The sequence below is a fragment of the Cydia pomonella genome, chromosome 8 (genome assembly GCF_033807575.1).
Source record: "Cydia pomonella isolate Wapato2018A chromosome 8, ilCydPomo1, whole genome shotgun sequence".
Classification (NCBI taxonomy): domain Eukaryota; kingdom Metazoa; phylum Arthropoda; class Insecta; order Lepidoptera; family Tortricidae; genus Cydia; species Cydia pomonella.
This window is the reverse complement of record NC_084710.1, coordinates 19,217,026-19,230,933: the sequence shown is the minus strand read 5'-3', so window position 1 is coordinate 19,230,933 and position 13,908 is coordinate 19,217,026. Positions and strand designations below refer to the sequence as shown.

The 13,908-nt window shown below is 36.1% G+C and overlaps 1 protein-coding gene across 2 annotated transcripts in view; it reads left to right on the top strand.

The window, feature by feature from the left end:
* LOC133520786 (mannosyl-oligosaccharide alpha-1,2-mannosidase IA-like) overlaps window positions 1-12,178 on the top strand; it is a 181,247-nt gene extending 169,069 nt beyond the window's left edge. For both annotated transcript variants that reach the window (XM_061855447.1, XM_061855448.1), the window contains exons 8-10: window positions 3,326-3,470; window positions 4,313-4,429; window positions 4,666-12,178. In XM_061855447.1, the coding sequence (XP_061711431.1) occupies window positions 3,326-3,470; window positions 4,313-4,429; window positions 4,666-4,815 (412 nt within the window). In that variant the 3' untranslated portion in view covers window positions 4,816-12,178. The remainder of the gene's footprint in view (window positions 1-3,325; window positions 3,471-4,312; window positions 4,430-4,665) is intronic.
* The last annotated feature ends 1,730 nt before the right edge of the window (window positions 12,179-13,908 follow it).

The following is a 13,908-nucleotide window of genomic DNA, read 5'->3' as shown; positions in this document are numbered from 1 at the left end:
ACAAATTTTTTTTATTATATTTATATTAATACAACCCGGCAGCTTGAACATGTCATGCTCGCTTAAAAGTCTTTACTTACGGTGGCGTCGTTGATCGGGTCGCCACTTTCCCGAATGAAGGTTGAGGGAGGCGATGGCTGAGATACACGTCATACTCGTGAACGGGTGCTGTTTGTGGAGACCGGTCTGTTTAAGCTTACACGGGGTACAGGTTATGTTAAAGTATGTAACTTTACTTTTGAGTGACATTAACGTGAGACACTTCATTCGGTTCTTGTATGTTTTAATTTATTTGTCTTTTAATTATTTATATAAGAATTCAAGCCTTGGCGACCCTCTACATCTCTAAGGATAATTTAATATATATTTTTATATTTTATCTCTGACACTTAGAGACTTATACATCTCTAAAGAATTTTAGTATTTTATGGTTTTATTTTTTTATCATAGTTTTTTTTGTGTAATTTGACATTTAGAGACAGTATACATCTCTAATAAAGTATTTATTATTTCATAGATTCGATATTTGTAATTGTTTTTTTTCTTAATTTATTGTTTGTAAAAATGGACATGTAAAAGTGCCCCTGTGGCCTATTTGCTGAATAAATGTTTGATATTTGATATTTGATACCACACATAACGCTTATCTCGTCGTATCTATAATGAATTGGGGCCTAAAAGAGAATCGTATTCCAATTTTTTGAAACGCTTGTATTACTTTCTATATTAACTAAAAGTTGCCTTAAAATTCAGCTTTTATACTAAAAACGGCTTTAAATATGTTAAATTAACAAAATATATTTTGAAAGATGCTTTCGCGCCCAAAACGCTGTTTGAAAATTGTGTGACGTCACAGTTTATGGTTTGACACATAACTACATACACACGTAGAAGATACGAACTGTCAACTGATATTTGTCATTTGTTGTTAATCGCCTAACTGTCAACAGTGTCAATCCGAGAGTTGTGACGTCATCAGAATCTTCAATTACGTTTCGAGTTTGGTCACGTGACGTGTGCCAAAAGATATTTTAAAATCAATATTTACAAAAATATGGTCATTACAGGTCCCCTAAAAGTAGTTTAACATGTTCTTATAATCCAAAAAATTTTTTGGGATACAATTATGCCCTAAGATTTGTAGATGGAAACAACCCTATTGCGTTGCACAAATGTGGGCACCCGCCAAACATGATTTTGGGTGTGTCATACTCAGGGCTAACACAGATTCATTTCTGTGAAAAAGGTGTGAAAACCGGAAACTGGAAACCGTTCTCGAACCAATAGTGAAGGAACAAAATTGACTTTATTGCCCACGAAGACTGGCCGTCCTCCAGCCCGGACCTTAACCCCCTGGATTATGCCATATAGCAGGTTATTGAGGAGAAAGCCTGTGCTAAACCCCACACAAATCTTAACTCCCTCAAGCGGGCCATAGTTAAGACAGTGACGGAATTAGACATGACAATCGTGCGTGCCGCTGTTGATGACTGGCCTCGTCGTTTGAGGGCCTGTGTCAAAGCTAGAGGAGGCGATTTTGAATGATATTGTCATATGTAATTCCTGATTTTGTGTACTTCATTTTAATATATACTTTATTAAACTTTCGTTGGTATATTTTATGTAGATAAAGATTATTGAAGTAACAGAATTTAATAACCAACTAGGTAGAAAACAATGCAATACATAAACATGACAATAAATAAAATAAATAAATAATTTTCTATCTCTAGGCATTGTGTGAAACTTCTAGTTGTGTCAAAATATCGGGAAATCAATAATATAAACAAACATGGTAAATATCTCATTTCTTTTTATAATGGTTATAAAATAGAAGGCCATGCAATTTTGTAACTCACTGTAATTTAATTAAATGTATCGTAAAAAAAATGTTTTAATTCTACTGTAAAATAGTACCTACTTTTTTAAAGGCTGGGCAGTAAGGGATTGCTTTAATTTTAGAACAAAACAGCGTTTTTTTTTTTGAAAAAAATACCGGAAAATCTGACTTACAAATTTGGACTTTCTTAGGTTCATTCTACTTAGACTCTTCTCCACCCTAGCATTAAAAAAAGATATCCTAAAATATCCATACCATTACGTCACATTTTAGTGTGAAAGAAATTTCAATGTAAAACTAAAATTTCAATACAAATTTTCGGGTTTTTTTAACACGAGGATTGATTATGCTAGTGATTCTGAGTTGGAAGAACCCAAAAATATCATGATGTGTGAGAATCAGATTTTTAATATTTTTATGGAAAACGCTCATATTTCTCATAAAATAATTTATTAATAATAGGTACCTACTTGATAATACTGATAACAAAAAAAAATTAATGAGTCTCGAACCCACATCCTCTTGCATGTATTTCCACGTACATACCGCAACGCTATTGAAGCCTACTCACGCTGTGCCAAATTGTCTACTACAAGGATCCCAGTAAGACTGTTTGAATGTGTGAGTGATACTTAGAAATAGAGTCAAGAAACATTCTGTCGACATTAAGGGGTAGTTTTTGTACAATGAAGTGTTCAATGTTTGTTGTAATAGTTCAATATTTATTTAATGAGTGCGCTAAACATAATTTACAGTATAGAAATACCAAGTCTACTCCACAAAAAAATTAAAACTCAAAATTTGCAATTGTGGCGCCATCTAGTGAGGTTTAAGCTTTGGGTAACCTAATCGAACCACCTTAAATTTGAGAGGGATGTTCCTGAACACATTCCCAAGATCCTTGATATATTTCATGGATTGTTGTTCGGACAATAAAATATTATTGTTGAAGAATAGAAGATTCTAATGTCCAACTACAAGTATAGTGTGGTTCCATCGTGGGATGTGACCAAGTTCACGCACTGTCACGAGAGCTACGCTCCAAGACCAAACCATGCCGATGGTATTAAATAATTAGTATCACACTATTCACCTTGAAACCTTTACCATTACCATTGGTTTTTGCTGTACAAATGTTTCCCCGTGCAACAGCCGAAACAATCTGTCTCTCGTTTAGCATATTTTCGCAATATTAGATAGATTAATCCGAAGGCAAGATTTCCTTATAATCTTAATATGCTTTTTTCAATCCCTTAAGGCCAGAGTACACGAGCGCTAAAATGTTGTGCACGTACACGTCACGCAAGCGCTGTGCCGTCTCTCATAAGAATTTGTACTAGCATTACAACGCACACGTGCTCGTCTACGTACACCCGTTCGGTGTGCACAAGCCTTTAGTTGTACTCTGAGTCAGAATCTTTCAGATCTTCAACTTATTTTGCAAATCAAAAATAAACAATTTGTAACACCAATTATTTTGTTCAGATTTTCAGGTGCCGTTGAAGCGAGAGCGCAGAAGAGCAACGAGAAAGTGTACTTACTACGGCCGGAGACCTTCGAGAGCTACTTCATCATGTGGCGCCTCACCAAAGACCAGAAATACCGAGATTGGGGATGGGAGGCTGTGCAGGTAAATCATTTGTTATTGTTGAACTGTGTGCCTTGTTATATAGATAATAAGTCCGATTTTAGATATAAGTGTTGTTTTGTAAGATCCGACAGGATCTGACTAAAGCGTTATACACGTGCCATTTGTGAAGTATACGAGAACAGTTAGGACAGTAACCTTTTTGCAAATGGTTCGCGAACGGCACGCAAGCGATACAATTCTGGACATTCATCATTTATATGTAAAATAGCCGTTAGTCAACCTTGTCGTGCATCCCTGCACTGTGCTTTGGAGAATTTGTCAACTTGTGGCAGTTGTGGCCTAAAACATTGGCAGTTTGCGCTAATGAATGAGGAAGCTTCTGATTCTGCGTTCCATGAGTTGTTTCGTACAAAAGCATTTGACTTCGCATATTAACAACATTTTTTTTTTTTATGTTTGATACGAATGCTTATTTTGCTAAGCATTTTTCACATGCATTGTGACAGAAAAAAAAGTCCTAAACTTCGCATTTATACGGGCCAATTAGTAGACAATTTCGTGGAATTCTCTATAATGCATAATAACCATACGTAGCATTCTAAAACTCATTCAATTGTTTACCGTATTTACCCGTCATTATTTTGAATTTTTGCTCATTTCCCAGTTTTTTCAGCGTTACTTACGGTTGTTATTGTTGTTCTATCTCAGTCAAGTATAAAAGAACGCGTGGTTTGAGGTAATCAGAAGACTGGTCCGTGAAAGGATGGGTTGGCGATTACTTCGCCGACAAGAGTAGAGCAGTGCTGTCCTGTACAGTTTACACACGCAGTATATTGTATTAAAGCCGAGGATTCTTAAATTGTTTATGTTAATTTTCAAAGGCGTTGGAGAAACACTGCCGCGTGGAGGGCGGGTACACGGGTCTCGTGAACGTGTACCACAGCAAGCCGCAGGGCGACGACGTGCAACAGAGTTTCTTCCTCGCCGAAACGCTGAAGGTATTGTACTTTTTTTATGTTAATTACATAAAACAGACATATTTTCTAGCTAGTGAACGTTGCAAACTAAGTTTGACTTGCACATACACTCACTTATGAGATTTGAGTTATGATCCGTTCGCTTTTGTAAATGTATGTGTGCTGCCCGTAAACACGAGGAAAATGATGCGTAATGAACTTTCTGTGATTTTTACTAATCATTTCCCTATCACTCAGTACCTATATAATTGTACCAGTACCTGTACCTGCTGTTCGCCGACGACTCGCTGGTCCCGCTGGACGAGTGGGTGTTCAACACGGAGGCGCACCCGCTGCCCGTGCGCGCGCGCAACGCGCTGTACCGCGCCGCGCGCCCCGCCGAGCCCGCCCTCGACAACCAACTCTAAACTTACGGTATTAGGCTGCGGTCGCAGACCAACTTGACCATTGTACGCTCAGTAACGGTATCTCACTAATCATTTCGAAAATAGAATTTTCAGATTAAGAATGTAAGGTTCGCATTCAATTTTTATTTAGAGTACCGCTGATTGGCCTAGGGCCACGTTCCAAGGTTAGCCAACCGTTTATACAGGCTTAAAATGTACTGTTAACTTCGAGTTTAAACGGTCAACTCCGAGTTAGTTGGCTAACCCTGGAATATGCAAGTGGCTCCTGGCGGGGCAGTAAAAGATGGATCACGTAAGCGACCACACATGAGGTCGCGTAAAAATTATGTGAGAGCGTGATCACTTGTAAAAACGACCGACCGTTACTTGTCAAGTCGGAAACGAACAGAAAATTGACAATTGTCAGTGGAATAGGCCCCAGAGGGTCTAGCCGAGTGACAGCAGTTTATAGAAAATATCAATCGAAACTTTTACCTTTATGAAAAATTTAACCCTATCGCTTTGTAATAAAGTTCAAAAGTAGATGGGAAATATATTCCCTCTGATTATAAAGGCTTAAATAATGAATGAAAATCAGAAATCATCGCATTTATTGAATGAATTGAATGGCGATTATCATGTAAATTTTCGTGCTCATCTAAAATCATGGCGATTGGTGATACCTATTTACTTTTCAGTTGGCATTTATAGATAATATGAGGAAAATGTCTAATGAATATTTGATCTTTACTGGCCCAATCACTCTGCGTCGGTCGCCGAATGCAAACTATGAGGTTGCCGTCAACCGGCATTGTTTAGATTTGGCGAACGGACCTAGTAATCACGCCCATATTTACATAATAAAGGCCGGCTACATCTACTATAAGATATGTTAATATTGTTTAAGTTCCGTTCTTCTGAATTAGTAATAAACACATACGCAGTTCAATAACTATTATTAGACCGTTATTAATTTTCGAAAACTTACGTAAGAATCGGCACATACTATTACTAAAAGGGGATTTCCGGAGCCGAAAAATAATGAAACTTATTGTTATGGTATTAATGACAAAGCGGCATGGGTAGATGGCATTTAAATTGCGTTGAGTTTGAAGAACTCATTAAGATTGCTTACTCTTCGTCTTGAAAATCTCAGGTCCTCAACAAAAAAGTTACACCCGAGTGGAAGTTTTGGTACAGGGTGGTAGTTTTATTATTGAAAAATATATTTCGTTAAAATGTATAAAACTTTGGTTTTCGGAAAGGTGAAAATTTAATTACAACTAAATATCTTATGTCCACTGCTAAATCGAAGAATGAAAAAGACGAAGAGGGGTTGTCGTTGAGATTCAAGATGGCGAAGACGTCTCGAGAATATTTTTTTGTGTTTTGCTCATTAATGTTGTTTAAAGTGCAATATTGATAGCTTATTATGCAGTGAACTATCATGGAAGTGTGCAGTTAATGGAGAACTAATCTTGAAACGCGTTTAACCATGTTTTAATCTACACCCGGCAATCCATCGTGGCTTTTAGTAAAGTCCAGGAATTTCTTTACTAAAAGCAACTACCGAACGTCATGCTCTACGAGCACACTTAAAAGTTACTACTGAACAACGACATTTGGCATTGGCAAAATCATCATAGATTTGATGGAGACCATATTTAAAAAGATGAAAAAGATGAATTGTATTTGTAAGGCACGAATTTTGTCTTAGAATTTTTAAAAGTCGTGTTTGATGTACCAAGATTATGTGACCAAAAGATTTACTCTTTTAGATAACGTTATAGGTAATTTCTTACCAGGTGTTACTTATTAAAATCACATATTAGCGTGAATATCATTTTAATGTGACGGCAAATATCAAGATTGGTTATTTTATAGTTGATACTTTTTCCTTTTTATAATTCTTCTCAATATTGATTTTTTTAAAGTTCCGTTGCCAAAGAGTAAAAACGGGACCCTATTACTAAGACTCCACTGTCCGTCTGTCTGTATGTTTTTCACTAGGCTGTATCTCATGCAATGTGATACCTAAACAGTTGAGTTTAAGTGGGGCTCCCATACAAGAAACGTGATTTTTTTGCCGTTTCTTGCTTAATGGTACGGAACCCTTCGTGCGCGAGTCCGACTCGCATTTGGCTTTTCTAGATAGTTGTTTCTTCTATATCTTAGTTATAACTATAGTCCATCTATGGTAACTCTGCAACGACTTTACAAAGACAAAGTGTGGACATGCCACTATGAACGATATATTTTCATTAAAAATAAGACTTTTATTGTGACACCTCCACACTGTAAAGTTGTTGCAGAGTAGTCCGATTCTATACGCTATTTTATTTATGATGATGAACTAAGTGATGTTTATGAATCTTATCGTCTGAATTGTGAGAAAATGACTCGTAGCTGCTTATTTTATTACTTTTCAACAACCGTGGCCAGTTACAGTGAGTATTATTGGCCATTAATTTAGTTTCGTTTCCACCATACCTACCCTCATTGCTTTCTATATAGTCGTGGGTACGTTCCTTCCCTGTACCTATGTTTAAAGCGAATGTACAAATGTTATACTATAATGAAATATTCCTCATGAATTTCTAATACACTTCAAGTAAACTTTTTATATGCAAGCAGGTCGAATTCGGTCATTCCTTGTGTGCGGACCTTATTCATGATACCTTAAGATCTAATTTAGAATAAAACCCCATTTAAAAAAAAGTCCTCAACTCATATATATATGTGGCTTTTCATCCATAGAGAGGTCCTTATTCATATGAAGCATAAGGACCCTTCTCTGATAGAAACCACATATTTTAACTTATAGTACTTTTCACATAGCTTGGGTATTGACAGCAGTCATCTCCATACATTTTATAATCTTAAAACGCAAAAATGTACGAGATGACAGATGCCACCGTCCCAAAGCTATTTGAAAAATACTAAAGTGGTATTTTTTCTTCCCACGAAATAATATAAAATTATTATACACTACTCAAACCAATACACATTACAATCAAACTTACTTCGTAATAGGTATACTTATTCACTCTTCATACTAGCAATGATTTTGTATTTACATCTATACCTTGTAAAATGTAGTTTAGAAAATTATACTAAGATATTAGCTACAATTTTCTATACAAGCTCGTAATAAGTATCAAGATGGTTAACATAAGGTGGAAAGTGTATACTTATTTATGACCATGACTGTCAGTGTAAGTCGCCTTTCAAATTATGTAGCTACAATTTTGAGGAGACTTACCGGTGCGTCACCGTGAACCTTGTCGCAATGCACGAAGGTTGATATTGGGCTGCCGCGCGTGTCGGCTGATGCCTTTGGCGGTGAAAGGGTTAACTTTGAGTTAAGTCACTGATGGTCCTGTACAGAGTGTTTTTACTTTAACAGTGTGGGAAAAAACTGAAATAAACAGAAAAATATGTAATGGAAATATTATCCTCTCTTTTGAAAAAAAATAAGTATGGTGTAGTGTGAGTTGTACTCAAGGCTGGTGGCGGGCAGTTGTATGACCAATGGCTAAGAGTAGGATGAGGGACATAGGTGGGGCTGCCCCCCCCCCCCCCCCCCTTGGTAACGCCCATGGTTGTACTTAAATTTATAACCACGTTTCACTCCAACTATAGTTATTTACGATACAAGTGCAGAAAATAGGAAACTGGCAACGAGTGGTTATAAATTGAAACACGACTTAAGGGAGTGTTTATAATCGACAAGAGTTGCAAATTACCTATTCGCACGTGTATCGTACAACGTTCTACAGTACATATGCCTATGCAACGCGTGCGGGAAAGTAGCAACATATTATGTACTGTAAAAGTTATTTATTCCTAAAAGGTATCTTGTAAGCTCTATAGAAAATGGCGTCGCAGCGCAGTTGCGTGAACGTTGCGTTGAGCAGCAGCCATGCTGTACGCCGACGCTTGTATCTTCCACACTTTAGGATTTATCCACACTATCGTAGTTAAACATTCTGTATTTTTTTTTATACATTGACAGTGTTGCTCAAGTCAATTAGAATCAAATGTAGTGCTTTCCGATTTTTTATTCCTTTATTCAAAGATATAATGGCTGAATACCACTCTCAAGAGCGCATCGACTGCTCAGTTATTAATATACACGGCCAATGGCACAACAAAAATGTTACTAACCAGTATTTTAACTTGATACAACCATCAAATCAGATCCTACAATAAGTTCAATTATCGTTTTGTAAACTTTGGGTTTAAGTGCTCGGAAGTCAAAATCGATTGGATGTTTTTATTAAGTTATACTGCTCATAAATAATATTTTTGTCCTGCCAATGACCTTTCCCGGGCATTATTTACGACTCGAAGCACAAACACTTACATTTGTGATTTTTGAATACTATTGTATAATCAGATATATACGATAACAATTAAAATGTAATATATAAATTAATGATCACTCTTAATATTATAGTAGAATAAAAGTAAACTATGTATTTAATTCAATTGAATGTTAATGATATTCAAACATAACGTTAGGGCTTGATTTATTTATTTAAGTTAATTTTACTTACTTATTATATTTATTTTATTTATGAATACTTGTCAGATCTCGTGCTTTAGAACTTTGAGATTGTTTATATTTTCATAATAATTCGATATTAATATTATATACCAAACATATCTGTGAATTACATTTAATTAATGTATTAGTAGATGAATTAATATAAAATGTAGGACCCTTCGGCCTAAATGAGGCTTGGTTGGACCCGAGCCGTTGCGTCCAGGTCTATCGACAACTCGATGACTACAGTTATGTATTATTATGATGTATAGTTGTTAACATTATTTTCAATTCATTATACATATATTTTTTCTATTTACTTATTATTTAAATTCCCAGATCAATCTTTAAACAAGAAAGAGGGTTAATTATGTTTTAACTTTTAACCTTTTGAACGATTTCTCTCGCATCAAAATTTGGCATACACAACTAGTGAGAAACGAATTTAAACCTTATCTGTCAACAGTAAAATTGCTTTGACAGCGTCTGCCATGACCCCTTTAGTGGTCGTTGGCGTGGTAGGCACGACAGCACACAACCACTTTAGTGGCTCTTGGCGTTCAAAAGGTTAAAGTACCAATATAATTTTGTTTACTCGGCCTTTAATTGATGCAATATCTTACAGGTAGGTTTATCAAAACTGTTGTGAATAAAATGAACTAAACGATTAAGTGAAGTTTTAAGCAACCTTTTAAGCATTCTGATATACACACAGAGAAACAGTTCATACACATTAGCTTTGTCGAATCAATCCGCAGTGTCTAAAAAATCATATAGAACATTAAAATTTGTGTTTAGTTAATACCTTTGTATGTACGTAAAACTAAAATTATTTGTATGAAATGCGGAGTTTCGCATAAGTCAAAATCTTGGAGCATTTAGACAGGAGTCGCCTTTAAGTGCTTACCGCACTGCCGAAAACCTTTCACAATCGGGCATACTTTTGTATGGACTGACGTTTATCTGACATGGCTATTTTTACGTTACGTACATATTATGGAAGGTAGAGTTAAGGAACGCAATCTCCATAGGCAGAACTTATGCAAAAGTGTCCAGTGGTCAGCTATAAATAATAGTTCCAAATCTCTCCAGAGTAGCGCTAGAGTAGCTAAGAACCTAGGCGTTATTGACGGAGTGAAGTGCGAAGTCTATGATTTGATTTTTTTTCAGCTATTCTAGGTATTGTAGCGCCACCTATTTAAGGTTTTTTGATGACACTTTTTGTTATATGGAGATTCCATTCCTTATCTCCACCTTCCGTAGTACAAATAGCCATACATTTGACGTGCCCCTCCCCCGCAAAAATCGGCGAACTGTTTTGTACAGGACAGACAGACTTCTGTCTAAATGCTCTAAGGTCAAAGTACTGCTTATGATCTTATAATATTTTTACTGTCCTACAAATATTGAGTTATAAGGAAAGTCATGTTTTTAATATATTTTTCTGCACCTGTTAACATAGCATATCCAATGTTTGACCATCATTGTTAATTTAGTAACATTATTAGTGCATTTCCTTTCTTTAAATGTTTATCATATAATAATACTTAATGCAAATTAATGATATAAAATATTTGATAAAGGTTTGTAAGGTACTCACAGAGATACAGACAACTAGATAATATGTGTACAATATGTATATAATAGTCATAGACGGAATCTTAGGTATAGACGTTTGGTGTTTAGGTATACTGTTGGTATTTTTTAACTTAAAGCGAATGTGTGCAAATGTGAGTGTATATTTTGTTTATTTATTTAATTTAATATTTTCTATGTATTTTCTGCTAGTTTCCGCTTTACTGTTCCTTTCTTTATACGTAGAAGCAAACCGTGTATTTACGGGCCCGTTACCGTAAATTACTTGGATCTTCAAAAGTTAACATTTTCTTTTAATTTCTTAACTTTGACTACATTATAATTATACAGATGTTAAATTATACTTCTCCTATAAAATCAGAGTACTCGTATTTATCCGAAAATGTCTGAAGCGAAATAGTCATAGTACTTATTACCAGTCCATGTACATTAATCTAATAAAAATATTGGAGGTTTGAAATTTCGCCTAAAAATTAACCGATTCTCTGTATTTCCTTGTTTTCTGATCAGGTCCGTCTGTAACCGCTTTTATTATGTACAATATTTTGTATTTGCATTATTTGTCCCGAACTAGCATGCTTGTTTGGGGATCGAGTGTGTCGGTCATTTTCTCGGCGATGAGTTTAGACATTGCCAGCTCTCGGTCGAGAGCACTGACTGGCTACTGTACGGTCACGGACTTTATTTGTTGATCCACGTAGGGTTCAAGCTATTTAGTTGTCAGTACTAACGGTATGAAATGTCCAATGTAAAGTGAACCCTAAATGGCTCAACCAGTCCGTGACTGTGGAGGAACATTCCAGAAGTCGGGTACGTGACGCTATTTTTTTTTAACTTTCATGAAGCTAAGCCGATATTAGGCATGATAATGATAACGTTCGATAACTCCGCTTTAAATTCAACGGTATATAATACAGATTTCTGCAGGTCATTAAGGTAGCTGCCATACGCGTCGCGTCCCCGATAAAGTAGCCCTTTTTGTACTCAAGGCGTTAGAGCGAAATTGATGGTCGAGTTTTTAATCCCGGACATACATATTTAGAAGGGTAGTCCCTAAATATAAATAAGATTATACTAAAAGTGATTTGAGGCAAATAATGCGATGCAAAAATGTACACTCGGCTGTTCTGTACGGGATGAATATACTGCCTGTTATCGTGTAATTTATGTAGGTATGAAGTTGTAGTATTTAATATAATATTGTACATTTTCGGTTATTAATAAAAACATGTTTACAAATGATATCGTTTTATTATCGTTCCTTTATATAACAACTACCTACCTATTATATCTGGTTACGTAAAATGTGATACCTACCGGAATTATAAAAATAGCTGATAACATGAAACACTGGAAACCCTAAAACAGTGCGTGTGGGTTACAAATAAATAAATAAATATAAGTCCCATGGTAAGCCAAGAAGGCTTTATTGTGGGTACTCAGACAACGATATATATAATATACAAATACTTAAATACATAGAAAATATCCATAACTCAGGAACAAATATCTGTGCTCGTCACACAAATAAATGCCCTTACCGGGATTCGAACCCAGGACCATAGGCTTCATAGACCAGACTGGTCGTCAACTAAAAAATGATTAATCTTTTACAGCTATTTACTAACAATTCATTTGACCAGTTTTCTATGCAATGATCCAACCTGCCCAATGAAATGAAATATAAAATCGACGAAAAAACACTCGATATTTTATTCCACTAGTCGATACAGTAATTGTTTAAATTTCTCCAAGAAACAGGTCTGACACTCGTCTGCCGGACAAAATTTGTATAAAATCGAATATTAGGTATCTTTTAAATTTTAGTATGTTCGATTCCCGGACTCTCGCCCGCAAATCAAGAAAAAAAAGAAGTCAAGCAAATTAATAAAATCTTTAAATGCAGGGTCGTTTCTTTTTAAAAATAAATGAATGTTTCCTTTAAGTAATGGTTTAAAGGCGCTTTCCCTCCAGGGACCTTAATGTATAACCTACTCGTAAGTTTCATTAATTTGTTTGTTCCCTTGCAACCACATACATAACATCGCAAGAGCCCTCTATTTACCTACTCTAAATCATTTGTTGTAAAATATTCTATAAGAAAACTTAAGGCCGTTTAGTTATGAACTTATGAATTCAGAGTACAGTAGTATAAAATGCCCATCCAGTGACACAGTTGCCGTTTTCAATTCATACATCGTCAAACACCGAATGCCAGAACGCTTTTCATTATATTATCTGTCTACTTCATCAATCTGTCCGTTATTTCCCAACCACCACACAACACGTCGTAAATGCCCAAGATAATTGACTTCCAAGCTTCCTTCTTCCTCTGGGTAGTTCGGCCTATAAAGGGGAGGAGAAAACATCGTAAGTGCCAAAGATATTGAGTTCCAAGGGTCTTTTTTCCTCTGGGGTAGTTCGGCCTATAAAGGGGAGAAAAGGTAACGAAGGCCATAACCAGCCAAATGCCGCGGCGATTGTCTCGGGCTAACATTTGCTGCCATCCAATTAGGGCGAGGCCTTGGCTCGGTGGCGGATAGATATGACATTATGGAATGGCTTTATTAATTTGTGCTGAAGCGGGCTTAAAAAAATTTGGTAGTCGTAGTGATTTATGGAAGAGTAAAAATTATTCATAACGGGGTAGATATCTAAAAGTAGGTTTTTACAGAATTTGCCTGAAATCAATGATAAAAGTATTAGGACTTGTAAGAAGGGAGCCGGGAGGTTCGAGTGAAGCGCTGGTGGCCTAGCGGTAAGAGCGTGCGACTTGCAATCCGGAGGTCGCAGGTTCAAACACTGGCTCGTACCAATGAGTTTTTCGGAACTTATGTATGAAATATCATTTTACCAGTCGTTTTTCGGTGAAGGAAAACATCGTGAGGAACCGGACAAATCCCTAGGCCTAGTTTACCGTCTGGGTTTGAAGGTCAGATGGCTGTTGCTTTCGTAAGAACTAGTGCATA